This window comes from Lithobates pipiens, unplaced genomic scaffold (assembly GCF_037356315.1).
Source record: "Lithobates pipiens isolate NorthernLeopardFrog02 unplaced genomic scaffold, aLitPip1_a1.2 Scaffold_23, whole genome shotgun sequence".
In the NCBI taxonomy this organism is placed as follows: domain Eukaryota; kingdom Metazoa; phylum Chordata; class Amphibia; order Anura; family Ranidae; genus Lithobates; species Lithobates pipiens.
This window is the reverse complement of record NW_027507785.1, coordinates 24,453,614-24,474,285: the sequence shown is the minus strand read 5'-3', so window position 1 is coordinate 24,474,285 and position 20,672 is coordinate 24,453,614. Positions and strand designations below refer to the sequence as shown.

Below are 20,672 nucleotides of genomic sequence, written 5' to 3'. Positions count from 1 at the left end.
GAGAAGACAGTATGAAAGAGACAACAGGAGGCAGGGGGAAGGCAGTATGGAAGAGACCAGCAGGAAGCAGGGAGAAGACAGTATGGAAGAGACAAGCAGGAGGCAGAGAGAAGGCAGTATGGAAGAGACCAGCAGGAAGCAGGGAGAAGACAGTATGGAAGAGACAAGCAGGAGGCAGAGAGAAGGCAGTATGGAAGAGACCAGCAGGAAGCAGGGAGAAGACAGTATGGAAGAGACAGGCAGGAGGCAGAGAGAAGGCAGTATGGAAGAGACAGGCAGGAGGCAGGGAGAAGGCAGTATGGAAGAGACAAGCGGGAGGCAGGGAGAAGGCAGTATGGAAGAGACAAGCGGGAGGCAGGAAGAAGGCAGTATGGAAGAGACGAGCAGGAGGCAAGGAGAAGGCAGTATGGAAGAGACAAGCAGGAGGCCGGGGGAAGGCAGTATGGAAGAGACAAGCAGGAAGCAGGGAGAAGGCAGTATGGAAGGGACAAGCAGGAGGCAGGGAGAAGGCAGTATGGAAGGGACAAGCAGGAGGCAGGGAGAAGGCAGTATGGAAGAGACAGGCAGGAGGCAGGGAGAAGGCAGTATGGAGGAGACAAGCAGGAAGCAGGGAGAAGGCAGTATGGAAGGGACAAGCAGGAGGCAGGGAGAAGACAGTATGGAAGGGACAAGCAGGAGGCAGGGAGAAGGCAGTATGGAAGAGACAGGCAGGAGGCAGGGAGAAGGCAGTATGGAGGAGACAAGCAGGAGGCAGGGAGAAGGCAGTATGGAGGAGACAAGCAGGAGGCAGGGAGAAGGCAGTATGGAGGAGACAAGCAGGAGACAGGGAGAAGGCAGTATGGAGGAGACAAGCAGAAGGCAGGGAGAAGGCAGTATGGAGGAGACAAGCAGGAGGCAGGGAGAAGGCAGTATGGAGGAGACAAGCAGGAGACAGGGAGAAGGCAGTATGCAAGAGGCAGGAAACTAGAGAAGGACTTGTAAGAGACAGAAGACAGGAAGAAGGAGCAATTAGATCTTATATTTTATTTGCATAGAGTTGCCTTTAAATGTTCAGAAAATTCTTCAGGGGGGTAGATGGGAGAATAGATACGTATGGAAAATGCAGACTTGCCATTGCCAAAGGCTTTTTCTGTACATACACCAAATACAACAAGAAGGAAAACTGTCAGACACTTTAGACGCTGGTATCGTGGGTGGTACACAATGGGAATGCAGTTCATAAAGTGTTAGCAGTCAGTTATGAAGGCTTCCATTCTCTGCCATGGGTCAACAGATCAGCTTGAATTGTACAAACCTAAACAACTTCTTTTAAAAATCCTGTATAGCCCGACTGATTCATTGCACAATAATCCATGTATTGCCAGGCATGGCGATCTTCAAAGAAATTTTGCAAAACATATTTTAACAGAAAAGCCAGTCAGGGCCAAGTAGTGATTGCAAAACAGTTGACTGGGATCCAGACCATGAGTATAAATCCAGACCATTCTCCAAGTCTATCGCAAAAAACGTAAAAATAGCAGAGACCACATTTGGGTAAATCTCCTATATCACATAATGCAAAATTTGGCTTAAATTTCATAACTGACCCCATAGACATCAGTCCACGTTTGCTGTGTGTGGGAGATCTTCCATTTGTCAGTAGGATGTGGAGTAGTGCATTCTTCTACACCCGGTCAGGTTCTTCCATACTCCCATACTATGCCTGTAGAGGGGTCTCCATCCCTTCCCTCTCCGTACATTTCTTCTCCTTGTGGGTTCTTGGAGTGCCACCTCCATGTTGTCCCCAGTGGGTTCTCCTTATGTCCTAGGAGTAATACCTGATATATTATTAGGAGAGGAAGAGATATGTGTCAACACTTGAGGCTTGCCAGATCAGGACCGGCAGATTGGGGGGCCCATAGGCTGCTGTAGGTATGTGCAGGACCCTCTATAGGCCCACACTTTATGCCCGTAACCTTTTGTACTTTTACAAATGCCAGCCAACCATGTCATTTTTTAGCACACCATAGGCTCAATTATAAAAGCTCATCACGATAAAAATCTTTATTTAAAAAAAAAAAAAAGTGACAGTTATTTTTTGTTGCTGAGTCCAATAAGATTTGAAAATTATAATCACATGGCTGAAAATATAGAAATATAGATCCTCGTCCTTGTGTAACGTTTTGTGAATAGAGCCTCGTGGGCAAATTAGTAAGGTAAAAAAAAAAATGTTTTAAAGAAAACCAGTTCCACTAGCCTAAAATACTGGAGGTCAATCTTGAAGGGATCTTGTCAAGGTAGATACATTATATTACCAAAAGTATTGGGACGCCGGCCTTTACACACATGTGAACTTTAATGACATCCCAGTCTTAGTCTGTAGGGTTCAATATTAAGTTGGCCCGCCCTTTCCAGCTATAACAGCTTCAACTCTTCTGGGAAGGCTGTCCACAAGGTTTAGGAGTGTGTCTATGGGGATGTTTGACCATTCTTCCAGAAGAGCATTTGTGAGGTCAGACACTGATGTTGGACGAGAAGGCCTGGCTTGCAGTCTCCGCTCTAATTAATCCCAAAGGTGTTCTATGGGATTGAGGTCAGGACTCTGTGCAGGCCGGTCAAGTTACTCCACCCCAAACTCATTCATCCATGTCTTTATGGACCTTGCTTTGTGCACTGGTCCAAATCTTTTGGTGGAGGAGGGATTACGGTGTGGGGTTGCATTGCAGGGGTTGGGCCTGGCCCCTTAGTTCCAGTGAAGGGAACTCTTAAGGTGTCAGCATACCAAGACATTTTGGACAATTTCATGCTTCCAAATTTTTGAGAACAGTTTGGGGATGACCCCTTCCTCTTCCGACACGATTGCAAACCAGTGCACAAAGGTCCATAAAGACATGGATGAACGAGTTTGGGGTGAAGGAACTTGACTGACCTGCACAGAGTCACAACCTCAATCCAATAGAACAGAGTGGAGACTAGGAGCCAGGCCTTCTCGTCCACATCTGTGCCTGACCTCATAAATGCGCTCCTGGAAGAATGGTCAAACATTCCCATAGACACACTCCTAAACCTTGTGGACGGCCTTCCCAGAAGAGCTGAAGCTGTTATAGCTGCAAAGGGTGGGCCAACTCAATATTGAACCCTATGGACTAAGACTGGGATGCCAATAAAGTTCATGTGCGTGTAAAGGCAGGTGTCCCAATACTTTTGACACTTTAGTGTATATCTGGCTTGACAATTTCCCTTCGAGAGTAAAGGCCAAGGTTTTGTCCGTTGGCTGGTTCTCTTGAAACATTCGTTTTTAATTGATCAATTTGCCTATGATGTTCAATTCACACAACTTTACACAAGAGGTCTATTTATAAACCATTTATTGCACAAATGTCAGAAGCCTTCGTGCAAGCTCATCACAATGTCCCACGTACTTAAGCCCCAAACACACTATCAGATTATCTGCTGACTTTTTCCTTCAGATTTACCAAAACCATATAATATGAGGACAAACCTTAGGAGGTTCAATGTGTATGCAATCAGGCAGACCCTTCTACTACATGGTTTTGGTAAATCTGAAGGAAAAACTCAGCAGATAATCTGATAGTGTGTATGAGGCTTTAGTAAGAGATTGATGCCTGTATCATCAGATCCACCTCGGGGCCAAAATGCGTCATACAATAGCTTTCTGATTGAGGTATCATAAAAATTTACTGCATTTTGGTCACTAAATGGAGCCCATGATACAGGAATTCATCTCTTACAAAAAAATATTTGACATTTCATCCAACTTGAAGGAATGCTTATGGCATTCGTGCAACAAATGTTTCATAGATAGAACCCTATTATTTGGATCTTTATTTTCAGTTCAGTGATTCAAATTGTTCTTCCTCATCTAAGATATGGTGTGCAGTGGTGTCGCTAGGGGGTGGCTTTTGGAGCTATAGCCCAGAATCTGGGGCCCATAGCCCCAAAGTCTCTCATAGACAGCCGTGGCCTCTCTGCAGCTGGGCTGCGAGTGTGGCGGGCTGCACCGGAGAGCCGGACAGGCGAGTGAGCAGAGAGATGACATCATCTCTCACCCCCTGCCACCTCTCTGGTGACCCTGATGTAAGGAGTGGCTCTCTGGGGACACTGAGGTAGGGAGGGGTTCTCTGGGGACCCTGAGGTAAGTGGGGGGGGGCTCTCTGGGGACCCTGAGGTAAATGGGGGGCTCTCTGGGGACCCCGATGTAAGGGGGGTTTTCTGGGGACCCTGATGCAAGTGGGGGGCTCTTTGGGAACCCTGATGTAAGGGGAAGGCTCTCTGGGGACCCTGAGATAAGTGGGGGCTCTCTGGGGACCCTGATGTAAGGGGGTTCTCTGGGACCCTAATGTAGGGGGGTTCTCTGGGGACCCTGATGTAAGGGGGGGCTCTTTGGGAACCCTGGTGTAAGGGGAAGGTTCTCTGGGGACCCTGATGTAATGGGGGGCTCTCTGGGGACCCTGATGTAATGGGGGGGGGCTCTCTGGGGACCCTGATGTAAGGGGGAGGCTCTCTGAGGACCTTGATGTAAGGAGGGGCTCTATGGGGTCCCTGATGTAAGGGGGAGGCTCTCTGGGGACCCTGAGGTAAGTGGGGGGCTCTCTGGGGACCCTGATGTAAGGGGGGTTCTCTGGGGACCCTGATGTAAGTGGGGGGGCTCTTTGGGAACCATGATGTAAGGGGGGGGCTCTCTGGGAACCCTGATGTAAGGGGAAGGCTCTCTGGAGACCCTGATGTAATAGGGGGCTCTCTGGGGACCCTGATGCAAGGGGGAGGCTCTCTGGGGACCCTGATGTAAAGAGGGGCTCTATGGGGTCCCTGATGTAAGGGGAAGGCTCTCTGGGGACCCTGATGTAAGGGGGGCTCTTTGGGGACCGTGATGTAAGTGGAGGGCTCATTGGGAACCCTAATGTAAGGGGGGGGCCTCTGAGGTAAGGAGGGACTCTTTGGGGACCCTGAGGTAGGGAGGGGCTCTCTGGGGACCCTGACGTAAGTAAGGGAGTTCTCTGGGGACCCTGATGTAAGGGGGGGCTCTCTGAGGACCGTGATGTAAGGGGAAGGCTCTCTGGGGACCCTGATGTAAGGGGAAGGCTCTCTGGGGACCCTGATGTAAGGGGAAGGCTCTCTGGGGACCCTGATGTAATGGGTGGGCTCTCTGGGGACCCTGATGCAAGGGAGAGGCTCTTTGGGGACCCTGATGTAAGGAGGGGCTCTCTGGGGTCCCTGATGTAAGTGGAGGGCTCATTGGGAACCCTGATGTAAGGGGGGCCTCTGAGGTAAGGAGGGACTCTTGGGGACCCTGAGGTAGGGAGGGGCTCTCTGGGGACCCTGATGTAAGTAAGGGAGTTCTCTGGGGACCCTAATGTAAGGGGGGGCCTCTGAGGTAAGGAGGGACTCTTTGGGGACCCTGAGGTAGGGAGGGGCTCTCTGGGGACCCTGACGTAAGTAAGGGAGTTCTCTGGGGACCCTGATGTAAGGGGGGCTCTCTAGGGACCCTGATGTAAGGGGAACGCTCTCTGGGGACCCTGATGTAAGGGGAAGGCTCTCTGGGGACCCTGATGTAATGGATGGGCTCTCTGGGGACCCTGATGCAAGGGGGAGGCTCTTTGGGGACCCTGATGTAAGGAGGGGGCTCTCTGGGGACCCTGATGTAAGGAGGGGATCTCTGGTGACCCTGATGTAAGTGGGGGGCTCTTTGGGAACCCTGATGTAAGGTGGGGCTCTCTGATGTAAGGGGGAGGCTCTCTGTGGACCCTGATGTAAGGAAGGGGCCCTCTGGGAACCCTGATGTAATGATAATATTTATAATATATAATGTAATATATATATATATATACTGTATGAATATACACACACGTATATTATATACATGTGTATGCCCACCCAAGCGTATGCCTTTCTTTACTTCGCTCTAGCCCCAGATCTTTTGCAGACGTAGCAAATCCCCTGATGATGTATATGTATATATTTGGCTTGGATATGTTTAAAGTTATTATATATGTTTGTGACCACATTAAAAAAAAGGAAGTATAACTGGGTATAGGAAGGCGTAAGCTTTTGCCTAAAAATGTTGGCACCAAAAAGTCTTATTTCAAGAGGTCGTTAGTTAAAACTCCTTCTCGTCTCATGGTTCTAATGCACTGCAGGAGGATATAGTGGGGTATTTGGCTGCTATGGGTAGATTCTCTTTCAGATGGCATGAGGCCCTTGCACTGTTATAGAGTATGTGTGTGAGATTTTCTCCCCCTCCCCCACTTCTCAACTCCTTGGATCTGACCTCAGATCTGAAAGACGATGACAGGTGTCCATGACAGGCAAATACTTGCTCTACAGTTCACATCTCTATGCCGATCTCCACGCTACCTTCTCCAATTCCCGAGCCTACTCTCTGCTATTTCCCGGGACAGCCACAGAGTTCAGATTATATTTCCAGGGAAGTTTATGTCTCGTGAAATGTCATCTTGACAGCAGAACCCTTCTTGACTAATAGGTTGACTATCCTATAGGATATAGGTTGGTATCCATAGGTTGGTATCCATAGGTTGGTATCCATAGGTTGGTATCCATAGGTTGGTATCCATAGGTTGGTATCCACCATATAAATTACCTTGTGTATTTTAAATAGCTGAAAACCCAAAGAAAGAAGTCGCTAGTTGTGGACTCAACCAAAACCTGGAAGGGGGTTATCTAAACATGTACAGATATACTATATTACCGAAAGTATTGGGACGCCGGCCTTTACACACACATGAACTTTAATGGCATCCCAGTCTTAGTCTGTAGGGTCCAATATTGAGTTGGCCCACCCATTGCAGCTATAACAGCTTCAACTCTTCTGGGAAGGCCGTCTGCAAGGTTTAGGAGTGTGTCTATGGGAATGTTTGACCATTCTTCCAGAAGCGCATTTGTGAGGTCAGGCTCTGATGTTGGATGAGAAGGCCTGGCTCGCAGTCTGCACTCTAATCAGGGCAAGACTTAGGGTGGTGGGAGCCCCTGGGCTTGAGTCACTTTTGGGTGCTACCTTCTATATATTACCGTATTTATCGGCGTATAACACTCAAGTTTAGGAGGGAATTTTAAGGAAAAAAAATTACATTTAAATGCCCATCAATGCAGCCTTATCAGTGTCCATCTGCAGCCTTGCCCATCCATCTGAAGCCTTGTCCAGTGTCATTGCAGCCTTGTCCAGTGTCATTGCAGCCTTGTCAGTGTCATTGCAGCCTTGCCCCAGTGTCAGAGGCCTTTGTATCTCGGCGGCTCTCGGGTCCTCTCACAGTCCTGAGTGTAGCCGAGAGTAGCCGAGTTTACTCGGTTCGGCTCACAGTCACGCCCAGTCTCTGTGTTATGTCCATCATAGGGCGGGACTGGGCGTGACTGTGAGCGGAGCCAAGCCAAGTATACTCGGCTATGTATCTCGGCGAGGCCCGCAGAGCCCCCTATTGGGCGGGACCCATGGGTTTGAGCCCAGTCAAGCCCAATGGTAAGTCCGGCCCTGACTCAAATTTATTCCAAAGGTGTTCTATCGGGTTGAGGTCAGGACTCTGTGCTGGTCAGTCAAGTTCCTCCACCCCAAACTCGCTCATTTATGTCTTTATGGAACTTGCTTTGTGCACTGGTCCAAATCATTTGGTGGAAGGGGGATTATGGTGTGGGGGTTGTTTTCATGAGTTGGGCTTGGCCCCTTAGTTCCAGTGAAGGGAACTATTAAGGCGTCAGCATACCAAGACATTTTAGATAATTTCATTCTCCCAACTTTGTGGGAACAGTTTGGGGATGGCCCCTTCCTGTTCCAAATGACTGCACACCAGAGCACAAAGCAAAGTCCATAAAGACATGGATGAGCAAGTTTGGGGTGGAAATTGACTAGCCTTTACAGAGTCCTGACCTAAACCCAATAAAACACTTTTGGGATGAATTAGAGTGGAGACTGCGAGCCATGCCTTCTAGTCCAACATTTGTGGAGGCCAGTCAAGTTCCACCCCAAACTCGCTCATCCATGTCTTTATGGACCTTACTTTGTGCACTGGTGTGCAGTCATGTTGAAACAGGAAGGGGCCATCCCCAAACTGTTCCCACAAAGTTGGGAGCATGAAATTGTCCAAATATCTTGGTATGCTGATGCCTTAAGAGTTCCCTTCACTGGAACTAAGGGGCCAAACCCAACCCCTGAAAAATTATCTATTTTATACTAGTGAATAATAGTGATGTAGCACCACCCCCAAAGGAGCCGTTGGTTAAGTCTGGTCCTCCATAGCTCCCAACTGTCCCTGATTTCAAGGGGCTGTCCCTGATTTGGAGCAATGTCCCTCATTCCTCCTCATTTGTCCCTCATCTTGGCCTGATCCATATAATTGTATTTAAAATGCACTTTTTATCTTTCAGAAAAAGATTCCCAGCGCTAAACCTTTCATCCAAATTCAAAATTGCTGCATTTGTAAATGTTAAAAGCCAATACAAAGGAATAGCAGTAGCAAAAAAAAGTCCTTATAGATTTAATTAACCTTTTTTTTGGGGGGGTTAATTCTCCTTTTAAGGGCCAGTTCACACCAAACGCAGTTCCGTTCAGTTCTGTGTGCTTTTTTTCTGCACTAAAAATGCATGCGCAGTGTTTTCCATGTATTCCAATGGCTCTAGTTCACACCATGCAGTCAGTTTCTGGTCAGTTTCCGGTTGGTTTCTGGTGTAGAAACTGACCGGAAACTGAACGGGACTGAGTGTATTGGTGCAGAAAAAAACGGAACTGCATGTAACTGCATCTGGTGTGAACTGGCCCTAAGGGGGTGTGTCAGGGGAGCGTGCGCCTACATACGTTTGCAAGTAGGTGTCCCTCATTCCCATCTCAAAATGTTGGGAGGTGTGGGTCCTCTGCTCCTGTCTCAACCCTATTTGATGCATGGGTGCTCAACTTGTAACCCCCCCCCCCCCCCCCCAGCTGTTGCGGAACTACAAGTCCCACTATGTATTGCAAGGCTGACAGTTACAAGCATGACTCCCAAAGGTAGATGCATGATGGATATATTGTATATTGTATTGTAGTTCCACAACAGATGGAGGGACAAATGTTGAGTAACCATGCCTCACTGACACCACCAGCCATACCTTTTCAACCAGTGTAGAATATTATGTTCTTTAAGGAAACACAAGAATTGGACTTGCAACTGTATGCGAAATAGCAAAGTGCATGTGCCGCTCGTGCGTTTTTGTAGCGGAATTTGCAGCGTGATTTGCGTTGCATTTTTTGGGAAGTGTTGATATTGCTAGGAGGAGGTGTCTGTTGTCATGCAGGAAAAGCACAAAAAAAAAACACATGTGACATGCATTTTTCATGCATTTTTAATGCAATACCATTGAAGTCTATGGGGCCAATAACGCACCGTGCTGCATGTAATAAAAGTCTTTGCACCTTTTTAAGAAAACGCACTGCAGGGAACTTCATAGATGTGAACGGGACCCATAGAAAATACGTTTAAATGGATTGTTGTGCATTTTTGTGGCTCTGCAAAGGCAAAAAGACATAGATGTGAATAGAGCTGGGCAAAAATAAATGAATGAATGAATGAATGAATGAAATACTTGTATAGCGCACAATGCGAACTGAATCGCCTCTAGGCGCTGTGGCGAGCTTTGATCATCTGCTAAAAGAGGAAGGTCTTGAGTTTTTTCCTAAAAGCCAAATGTATGTGTTCAGGGATTTTTGTGTTAAGATCCTCATAAAAGAGAACTGCCTGTATTGCTGCCAGCAGGCCAGCTTTGACAAAAAAAATAAAAAATGACAGTTGGCATGATATCTGTATTCTGATTGGCTGCTATGGGCAACAGTGACAGTTCCACTTTCATACATGGGGCTGGCAGTGAATTGAAGGCGTCGGTGCAATATCAGGCGTATTCTGCAATGCTGGGGATGTTCAAAGCCAGAAAGTTGGATGTTCTGAGAATTTTAGGATGCTGAGATGACTAATTATCATTAATCATGACTCCGCCCAGAGCCCCGACCTCAGATCCATCTGCTGAGACGCTAGCTGTGATCAACGTGCGTTATTCACACTGTGACTGAGAGACGTGGCGTGATGATTCACCCGAATCTCAGATTCCTGATATCTGATGTCAGAGGGGCTAAGAATAATCCATCAATTACAGAGGAAATCCAAATCCAGACATAGCCAGCACCCTTTAGTTCTCTTATCTATGAATTTTAATTTAATAAAAACTGTTTTTCATTTTGAGCCAGTTATCTTGATTTTTGTTTTGCATTGCATTGACACACACCAGCTGAAATGAGAAAGTAGGCTTGCAGTGAGTGCTCTATAAGCTGATAGATGGAAAGTGGAAGTAAATAGGGCCTATTATTTATTACAGGTACCAAGAATTTACATATAAAGCCCTCAAGGAGCTTACAATCTAAAGTCCCACACCTAAGGTCTCACACAGATATACTTATTATTTTATTTTTATTATTTATTTCAGGTACTTGTATAGTGCCGTCAATTTACGCAGCACTTTACATATACATTGTACATTCACATCAGTCCCTACCCTCAAGGAGCTTACACTCACACTGCTAACTTAGGGTTGCCACCTTTTCTTCAAGTCAAACCCGAACACTTTAGCGGCGCACAGCAATTTGTTTTTATACATATATTTTGCTATTAAATAACATTTCTAATCATTTCACTATAAGGGGGACTCTGCAGACTCTGATGTAAGGGAGAACTCTGGGGAGTAAGGGATGCTCTGGGAACCATGATTTAAGGGGTAACACAGAGAACTCTGATGTATGGAGAGGACTCTGATGTAAAGGGAAAAACCGTGACCTCTGGTGTAAAGGGGAACTCTGATGTAAGGGGTGACCTGAGAACCCTGACACTCTCAGCTTAGACAACTGCATGCAGCAACCCTGCTGGGAAGCTATAGCCCAGTCTAAATAATGTGTCCGGGTTTCAGGCAGTCTGAAACCCGGACACATGATTCCAAACCCGAACTGTCCGGGTGAATCCTGGACAGGTGGCAACCCTATGCTAACTCACATTCATACATACACATACTAGGGACAATTTAGACAGGATCAAAGTAACCTACCAGCAAGTCTTTGGAGTGTGGGAGGAAACCGGAGTACCCGGAGAAAACCCATGCAGGCACAGGGAGAACATGCAGATTTCAGGCAGGTAGTGTCATGGTTGGGATTTGGCAATCCTCTTTACTGCTAGGAAAAAGTGCTACCCAATACACCACTGTGCCACCCTGTAGACCAATTCGGTCAGGAGTCAGTTAACCTATCAGCAGGTCTGTCCTAATGCATGGACACACTTGGCCACTGCCCAGGGGCCCCAGGTGCACGGGGCCCGATGATAATCTTGCATAGCATCATACTTACCAACTGTCCCAGATCTGCTGGGATAGCCACACTTTTTACTAAGCTTTCCATGTGATCAAAATCGGTGAGCCAATGAGGAGACAGAGAGGGGGCCGGGCTGTGGCTCTGTGTCTGAATCGACACAGGAAGCTGTGGCTCAGCTTGGGTACCTACATAGCAAGCTGCTTGCTGTGGGGGCGCTCAACAGGAGGGAGGGGCCAGGTGCGCCGAAGAGGGACCTGAGAAGAGGATCGGGCTGCTCTGTGCAAAACCATTACACAGAGCAGGTAAGTATAACATGTTTGTTATTTAAAAAACAAACAAACTAGACTTTAGTATCACTTTAACCATATAAGGACTGGATGGACTTTCCCCCTTAACCACTTCCCACCCGGCCAATGCATATATACGGCCGGGTGGGAGCCGTCTACTCCTGATAGGACGTTCAGGAACGTCCTTCAGGAGTAGCGGGATCGCGCGCGCGCGTGCCCGCGCAGCGGCGCGATCCCGATGTGCTCGTGTCACCCGGACACGGCACATCTCAGATCGGCAGGAGGGCTCTGTGATTGGCCCTCCTGATCACATGACGGCCGTGTCCAATCACGGCCGTCATGTGATGTAAACAAACAGCCGGTTGCTAGGCAATCGGCTCTCCTCTCCTCACACGGAAGTCACCGCTGAGGAGAGGAGAGCAGAACGCTGCAGCCGGCTGATGATCAGTGAGTATGGGCTGCTTTTTACAGCTTTTTACTCACTGATCATCAGTCTAGTGTAAACACACAACACACCACACAGTACAAACACAGTCCCCACATATGTCCCCAAAACACACATGTCCCCAAAACATACATGTCCCCAAATTATAAAAACACATGTCCCTAATAATAAAAACATTTCCCTCACATATGTCCCACTAAAATCACATGTCCCAATGATTATCTGCACACATATGTACGTGATCACCTGCACACATATGTACATGATCATTTGCGTACATATGTCCCTGATCACACAAACCAATTATTATACACTTAACGGAATTTTTTTTACCAAAAACATGTAGCAGAATACATTTTGGCTTAAATTTATGACAAAATTTGATTTTATTGGATTTCTTTTCAAACAGAAAAAATAAAATATTGTTTTTTTTCCAAATTTCCGCTATTTTTGCGCTTATATCGCAAAAAAAAAAAAACGGAGTCGTGAATAAATAACACCAAAATAAAGCTCTATTTGTGCGAACAAAATGATAACAATTTCATTTGGGTACAGTGTAGCATGACCGCGCAATTGTCACTGAAAGCGCTAGAGCGATGAAAGCTGAAAATTGGGCTGGGAAGGAAGGGGGTGAAAGTGCCCTGTATTGTAGTGGTTAATGACCGGGCCTTTTTTTGCGATTCGGCATTGCATCTTTTTAACTGACAATTGCGCGGTCGTGTGACATTTTACCTAAACGAAATTGATGTCCTTTTTTCCCCACAAATAGAGCTTTCTTTTGGTGGTATTTGATCACCTCTGCGGTTTTTATTTTTTGCGCTATAAACAAAAAAAGAGCGACAATTTTGAAAAAAATATATATATTTTTAACTTTTTGCTATAATAAATATCCCCAATTTAAAAAAAAAAAAACACATTTCTTCATCAGTTTAGGCCAAAAAGTATTCTTCTACATATTTTTGGTAAAAAAAAAATCGCAATAAGCTTATATTGATTGGTTTGTGCAAAAGTTTTAGCATCTACAAAATAGGGGATAGTTTTATAGCATTTTTATTATTTATTTATTTTTTACTGGTAATAGTGGGACTGTGACATTGCGCCGGACAGATCGGACACTTTTGACACTTTTTTGGGACCATTGACAATTTATACAGCGATCAGTGCTATAAAAATGCACTGATTACTGTGTAAATGTCACTGGCACGGAAGGGGTTAACACTAGGGGGTGATCAAGGGGTTAAATGTGTTCCCTTGTGTGTGTTTCTAACTGCGGGGGGAGGAGACATATCGCTGTTCCTAATTACTAGGAACAGACGATCTGTCTCTCCTCTCCTGTCAGAACGGGGATTTGTGTGTTTACGTACACACATCCCCGTTCTGGCTCTCGTGCCCGTGCTCGCGGGCACTGGCCACATGCATTGGGTCCCCCGCCTTGCAGCGGGTGTGCACACGCCCGCTATCGCCCTTAAAGGTGCTGCCGTTCACCTAGGGCAATTTGTGGGATCATGCTGACCTGCTGTCGTATAATGATGTAGTGGTTAAGTACATCAAGGGGGTGATTAAGGTTCCCCTAGGGCAGCTTTTTTTTAATATGAAAACAAAATCAAGAACACAGGGACATGACCTCAAACTAACTGGAGGAAGGTTCAAAGCTAATCTTAGAAAGTATTATTTTACCAAAAGGGTAGTTGATGTTTGGTATAAACTTCCAGCAGAGGTAGTGGGATAGTCAACAATAAATGGCTTCAAACGTGCATGGGACAAACATACTGTAGATCTACAGTCAGACAATAAAGTTAAAGAAAAAAACAAAACAAAAATAAACAAAAATAAAATAAAAAATAGAACGGCGAGACTTGATGGACTGCTCAGTTTTTTCTCTGCTGTCACTTTTCTATGATATTCTCTAAGGCCGCGTACACACGGGCGGACTGTCTGACGGACTTAGTTGGACGGATAGTCCGCCCGTGTGTACGCGGCCTAAGCGAGTTATCTCAGTGTTCAGCAGATGTGGTGGGTGACTATGACCTGTGAGCTTTTTTTATGTGGTGTTATCCTTCAACACGGAAGGCTGTTCTGATCAGTCAGTCTATGGATAAGTTAAATAAGTGTTGGGTGGACTGTGATGGGATTCTATGACCTTCAATCTTTTTTCATCTTTAGATGTCCTTTAATGTAGAAGGCCAATCCCAATCATTAGTTATCTGTGTTGGACAGATTGTGGTGGGATGATATTATTATTATTATTATCATTATTATACACAATTTATTTAGTGGCAACAGTTTACGCAGTGCTTTACAATGTATGGGGGGGGGGGGGGGGACAGCACAATTACAGTACAGTTCAATACAGAAGGGACAGGAGGGCCCTGCTCATAGAGCTTACATTCTAAACGGAGGGGGTGGTGGTACAAAAGGTAATAGATGCGGGGAGTGATTTGATGGGAGTGGCTCGGGGACAGTTGTTAGGTGGGTGTGGGATTACACTTCCCTGAATAAGTGAGTTTTCAGGGATCTCCTAAAGGTGGACAGGTTAGGGACTGATCTGACATACCAGGGCAGGGAGTTCCAGAGGATGGGAGAGGCTCTGGAGAAGTCCTGAAGGCGAGCCTGAAAGGAGGTAACAAGGGAGCGTGAGATCAGGAGGTCCTGGGAGGAGCGGAGAGGATGATTTGGGTGATATCTACAGATGAGGTTGGTGATGTAGATGGGGGCAATGTTGTGGGTGGTAGGGGAAGCCAGTGAAGGAATTGGGATAGAGGGGCGGCAGTCACAGATCAATTAGTGAGGTGTATTAGTCTAGTAGCAGCATTCATAATAGACTGAAGGGGGATAGCCTGCTTAAGGGTAGGCCATTAAGAAGAGAGTTGCAGTAGTCAAGGCGGGAAATATTCAAGGAGTGAATAAGTTGCTTTGTGGTGTCATTAGTCCGGAAGGGTGGAATTCTGGAGATGTTGCGGAGGTTAAGGTGGCAGGATTTAGCCAGTGATTGGATATGGGGCCTGAAGGAGAGGTCAGAGTCAAGGATTACACCCAGGACCCTGGCATGTGTGGAGGGACCAATGGTTGTGCTGTTGATCTTAATGCTAAACTCATTGGGGGGGACCGGAAAGGGGGAAATATAACAAGCTCAGTTTTAGAAAGATTGAGTTTGAGAAAGTGGTGTGACATCCATACTGATATGTCATTTAGTAAGTTTGAGATTCATGAGAAGATCGAGGGGGTGAGTTGAGGAGTAGAGAGATAGATCTGGGTGTCATCGGCATAGAGGTGATATTGGAAGACATGGGAGGTTATCAACTGGCCCAAGGACGAGGTATAGAGCGAGAATAGGAGGGGCCCAAGGATGGAGCCTTGGGGTACCCCAACAGGGAGAGGAAGAGGAGCGGAGGAGATGGAGTTGTAAGTGACACTGAAAGTGCGCTGAGATAGGTAGGAGGAGAACCAGGATAAAGCAGAATCAGGGAGGCCAAGGGAGTGTAGTTTGCTGAGGAGAAGGGGATGGTCAACTGTATCGATTGCAGCAGAGAGGTCTAATGCCGCGTACACACGACCGGACTTTTTGACAGCAAAGGTCCGACGGAACGACTCCGTCGGACAATTCGATCGTGTGTGGGCTCCATCGGACCTTTGCTTGCCAAAAATCCGGCAGACTTTAGAAATAGAACATGTTTTAAATTTTCCCACCGGAACTCCGCCGGACCGAGAAATCCGTTGTGTGTATGCTAGTCCGACAGAAAAAAAACAGCACTAGGGCAGCTATTGGCTACTGGCTATGAACTTCCTTATTCTAGTCCAGTCGTTCGTCATCACGTTCGAATCCATCGGACTTTGGTGTGATTGTGTTTGGCCAAGTCCGTTCATTCGGAAAGTCCATCGGAACTCCGCCGAAAGTCCGTCAGAAAGACCGTCCCTCGAAAAGTCCGGTCATGTGTATGCGGCATAAGAGTATGAGTATGGAGTAATTGCCATTGGTTTTAGCAGTTAGTAGGTCATTGGTGAGTTTTAGTAGGGCAGTTTCAGTGGAATGCTGTGGATGGAAGCTGGACTGTAGGGGGTTGAGAAGGTTGTTATCCGTGAGGTAGTGACTTATTCGGTCATGGACAAGGTGTTTGATGAGCTTGGAGGCAAATGGGAGCAGGGAGATGGGTCTTAAGTTATTCAAACAGGTGGGGTCTAGTGAGGGTTTTTTTTAAGTATGGGGGTAACCAGTGCATGTTTGAGCGGGGAAGGAAAGGTGCCGGAGGAGAGGGAGAGGTTGAAGATGTGGGTTAAGGAGTTTAGGATAGAGTGGGAAGGTGGTCGCAGTAGTTGGGGGGGGACAGGGTCCAGGGGACAAGTGGTGAGGTGGGCCATGGAGAGGAGTTTTTCAACTTCATCAGTGGTAACTGGGCAGAAGGAGGAGAGTATTGAGTGTGGTGTTGGACCTGATGTGTTGGGTAGGGGAGGAAGTTAAATGCTGGATATCTCCTTTCGAATTGTGTCGATTTTGCTTTTGAAATGGTTGGCAATCTGTTGAGCAGTAAGCAAATTGGTGGGTGGGGGCAGTGGGGGGTGAAGCAAGGAATCAAGGGTAGAAAAGAGTTGACGAGGTTTGGATGAGAGGGTTTTGATGAGAGTGTTTGGTTTGTTTAGCAGTGTGGAGGCAGGAGTTGTATTTGAGAAGGGCAGATTTGTAGAGGGTAAAGTCAGGTATGATATGACCTGTAATCTTTTTATTTTTTTTAGGTTCTATGAAAAGGTGAAAACAATCCATGACAAGGCTCGTGCTCCGGTGTCAGACCCCGTTGTCGCCTACACCTTGCTGAAGCGGCTGCAGTCTGAGTGGATGAACATGGTCCACAGCCTAGAGGATGGAGACAACATCAAAGGTAAAGAATGGATAAAGGGCATCTTTAAGGTTGCATGCACACTGGGTTTAAAAACACGTCTGTTCTCTTGGGAGTAAAAAAATTTCATATAGAGCATTTTTCGTACAAAGTCTAGACGAGTTTAAGAGAGTTTTATGTTTTTTCTGCCAGTAAGCTCCAATCAGAAATGCAATCCAGAAGGTTTTTTTTTCTGCCTCTAAATGTTGAGCTCAAAATATGCCTGTAAATGTCCTAATGTGCATAGACACATAGGATAACATTGAGCTGCTTCTGCTGGCAGAACACAAAACTCGTGTAGAAGCAAAGTTTTTTAAGCCAGTGTGCATGGAGCTAAGAGTTTGGAGTACTTTGTTCTGGTTTCATGAATCTAATAAGATTGAATTCATCTAAAGGGTCAAGCGAAAGGGCTGGTCAAGTAAGGCCTGATTCACACCTATGCATTTTTAGTGCTTTTTGCATTTTTTCAGATTTGCACTACAGAACGTGTTCCATAGGAAACCATGTTAAAAATGCAAAAAGCACAGAAAATGCATAGGTGTGAATCCAGCCTAAGAGACAGCAACAATTAGAAGCTCTGTGAGTTTAAAGGTACACTCCAACCAAAATAGAAATGTTACCCTTGATGTTCATACAGAGAATGAGGCCTGCCTGCAGTGCTCATTAGTTGTTTTTCATCCAGGCATTGTGGTTTAGCAACTTATTCACCCCACTCCTTTTTTTTTTTTGGTAATCTTGTAAGTTTGAACCCAGCTTCTGCAGTGCAGAAGACACAATTGTCAATAGTGTGCAGCACAGTGGTGTAGTGGTTGGCACTCTCACCTAGCATCAATTTGCTGGTTGCTGGTTCAAATCCTGACCATGGCACCATCTGCCTGGAGTTTGCATGTTCTCCCTGTGTGGGTCTCCTCTGGGTAATTTGGCTACCTCCCACACTCCAAAGACATGCTGGGAGGTTAATTAGAACCTGTCTACAAAATTGGCCCTAGTATGTGTATGTGTTTATGGAATGCGTATTGGGACCCTGCAGGGTAAAGGACCACACCATATTAAGATGCAACTCAACTCAACAATAGGAAGTGAAAGAAAATCAGTTCAAGGTGGGTACAAATCTTCTTTTAGACAGCTATCAACAAAACGTGTCCCCCATTGGAAGATGTTTCTTCTGTTCCTGATCTAGTGTTAACTGTGAAGTTTTAAACTTTCCATCTTTTTCCATCCCAGTGACAGTCCTCTCCAGAACAACAGAGTTGGGACAGATACAGCAATTAAAACACGAAAAAGTTTGACTTTGAATATATTTTAGGAAAAGCTTTTGATAAGATTATGTTTACTTACTGTGTCCATCCTGTAAAGCCATATAAAGTAGAATTTACATCTTCAGTCAGAGAGAGAGAGCATCAGATAACTAAATTTCTTTAACCTGAAAGTGGCTGCAGAAACTCAGGTTCCAAGACTACCTGCATCCCTACAGATGGCAGTCACCATTGCCATCAATACACATACCACCAATAATCTTCTGTGAGCAAGAAAGGCTGGACAGTTCCAAAATACAGTGCTTGGATAGAGGGGCGAATACCATACTACCATAACCCCATCAATCTTCTGTGGACAAGGAAGGCTGGATGGTTCTAAAGTACAATGCTTGGGGAAAGGGGCACATTTGGTACTACCACCATCATTGTTCGGTGGGCAGAGAAGGCTTGATGATTCCAAAGTAAAATGCTTGGAGAGAGAGGTGCATTCAGTACTACCTACCCCTATCAGTGTCCAGTATGCAGGAAAGGCTTGATAATTCAAAGTACATTGCTTGGAGAGAGGAGCACGTTCCGTACTGCCATACCAGCATTAGTCTCTTGTGGACAAGGAAGGCTGAATGGTTCCAAAGTAAAATGCTTGGAGATTGATGGCTCCCAGACTACTAAGAGCAAAGAATGCTTTACCCAGAGCCTTGCAAAGGAGACAGTGATTGGAGAAGGTGGCACATTCCCTATTACTGTAACGCCACCAACTGTTGACCCTCTGTGGGCAAGCTGGATGGTTTCAAAAGTACAATGCTTGGCGAGAGGGACACATTCTGTAGTGCTGTACCACCATCGATCTTCTCTGTGTGAAGAAGGCTGGATAGTTCCAAAGTACAATGCTTGGAGGCTTGGAGAGAGGGGCACATTCCATACTACCATACCACTAGCAGTGTTCTGTTCTATGGGCAAGGATGGCTGGATGGTTTCAAAGTACAGTGCTGGGAGAGAGGGGCACAGTTCTTACTACTATACCACCATCAATCTTCTGTGGGCAAGGAAGGCTGGATGGTTCCAGCTTGGAGAACACCAACTCCTACACTGCTAGTGGAAAAACAAGCAGGTATGCTATATTCTGTGCCCCCAGATCTTCGATTGTTTGCTATGGTTCACTGCTCCCTAAGAGCACCCTGATAACCAGCACCAGGACCTTGTGGCTATAACACTGGGATGGAAAGTAGAGGTCGACCGATATATCGGCCGGCCGATATATCGGCCGATATTTGCCGTTTTTTAAATAATCGGCATTGGCCGATTTGTGCTGATAAAAAGCCGATTTAGAACTACAGCGGGACTTTGAAATGACTTCTGTATAGAAGTCAGTGTAAGTTGCCTGAGTCGTCATAGCAACCCTTTCCTCCTCTCTGGGCAGGCTGCCAAGAAAAGAACAGAAAGATACAATGTTTACACTTGAATGAATTAAGTCATCTCAGTGTGTAGAAGTTCTCAGTTTAACCATTTAAAGACTAAATCTTTTCTGACACTTGTTGCTTACAAGTAAAAATCCTGTATTTTCTGCCAGAAAATCACTTAGACCCCCCAAAAATGATATATATTTTTTTAGCAGAGATCCTAGGGAATAAAATAGCGGTTGTTGCAATATTTTATGTCACACGGCATTTGCACAGAGGTCTTTCAAATGCATTTTTTTGGGAAAAAAATACACCATTTAAAAAATAAAAATAAAATAAAAACAGTAAAGTTAGCCCATTTTTTTTTTTTTGTCCAAAAGTTTTGACTACCTGTTTTTATTTTATATATATATATATATATATTTTTTATCTAAATCATACATACAAGTAAACTGATTGGAGGTTTGTTTTGTTTAATAAATGTTTAAAAGTAAGAAATTTTCTGTATCACTTATGAAGGCCGCTTTCACACTGGAGCGGGCAGGCGTTGATGGTAAAACGCAAGTTTTAGCGGCTCTTTACCATCATTTTAGCGGTGCTATTTGGCTGCTAGTGGGGCACATATAACCCAGCTAGCGGCCAAGGAAGAGGTTAAATGCGCCCATGAAGCACCGCTGCCAAATCGCATTGCATGCGCTTCGGCAGTGGTGCCCATTCATATCAATGGGCAGGAGTGGTGGAGGAGCGGTATACACCACTCCAAACGTGCTGCTTGCAGGACTTTTTTTTAAGATCCTGCCAGCGCATCGCCTCAGTGTGAAAGCACTCTGTCTTTCACACAGACTGCAGGGGAGCCATTTTACAGGCACTTTACAGGCGCTATTTTTAGCCCAAAAGCGCCTTAAAACGCCCCAGTGGGAAAGGTGTGTTAGATCAAGGGGGATTAAAAATAAATAAATAAATAAAATAAAATCGGCCTAACATATCGGCCCAAAAAAATCGGCATCATATATCGGCTATCGGCCGCCATGATTTCTAAATATCGGCATCGGCATTAGGCCCCTGGACGACGTAAATTATTATGAAACGCGTA

At 45.8% G+C, this 20,672-nt stretch overlaps 1 protein-coding gene across 2 annotated transcripts in view; it reads left to right on the top strand.

The window, feature by feature from the left end:
- The window catches only part of P4HA3 (prolyl 4-hydroxylase subunit alpha 3), a 96,213-nt gene that overhangs the window by 10,472 nt on the left and 65,069 nt on the right, over window positions 1–20,672 (top strand). For both annotated transcript variants that reach the window (XM_077451358.1, XM_077451357.1), the window contains exon 2: window positions 16,787–16,929. In XM_077451358.1, coding sequence (XP_077307484.1) covers window positions 16,787–16,929 — 143 coding nt within the window. The remainder of the gene's footprint in view (window positions 1–16,786; window positions 16,930–20,672) is intronic.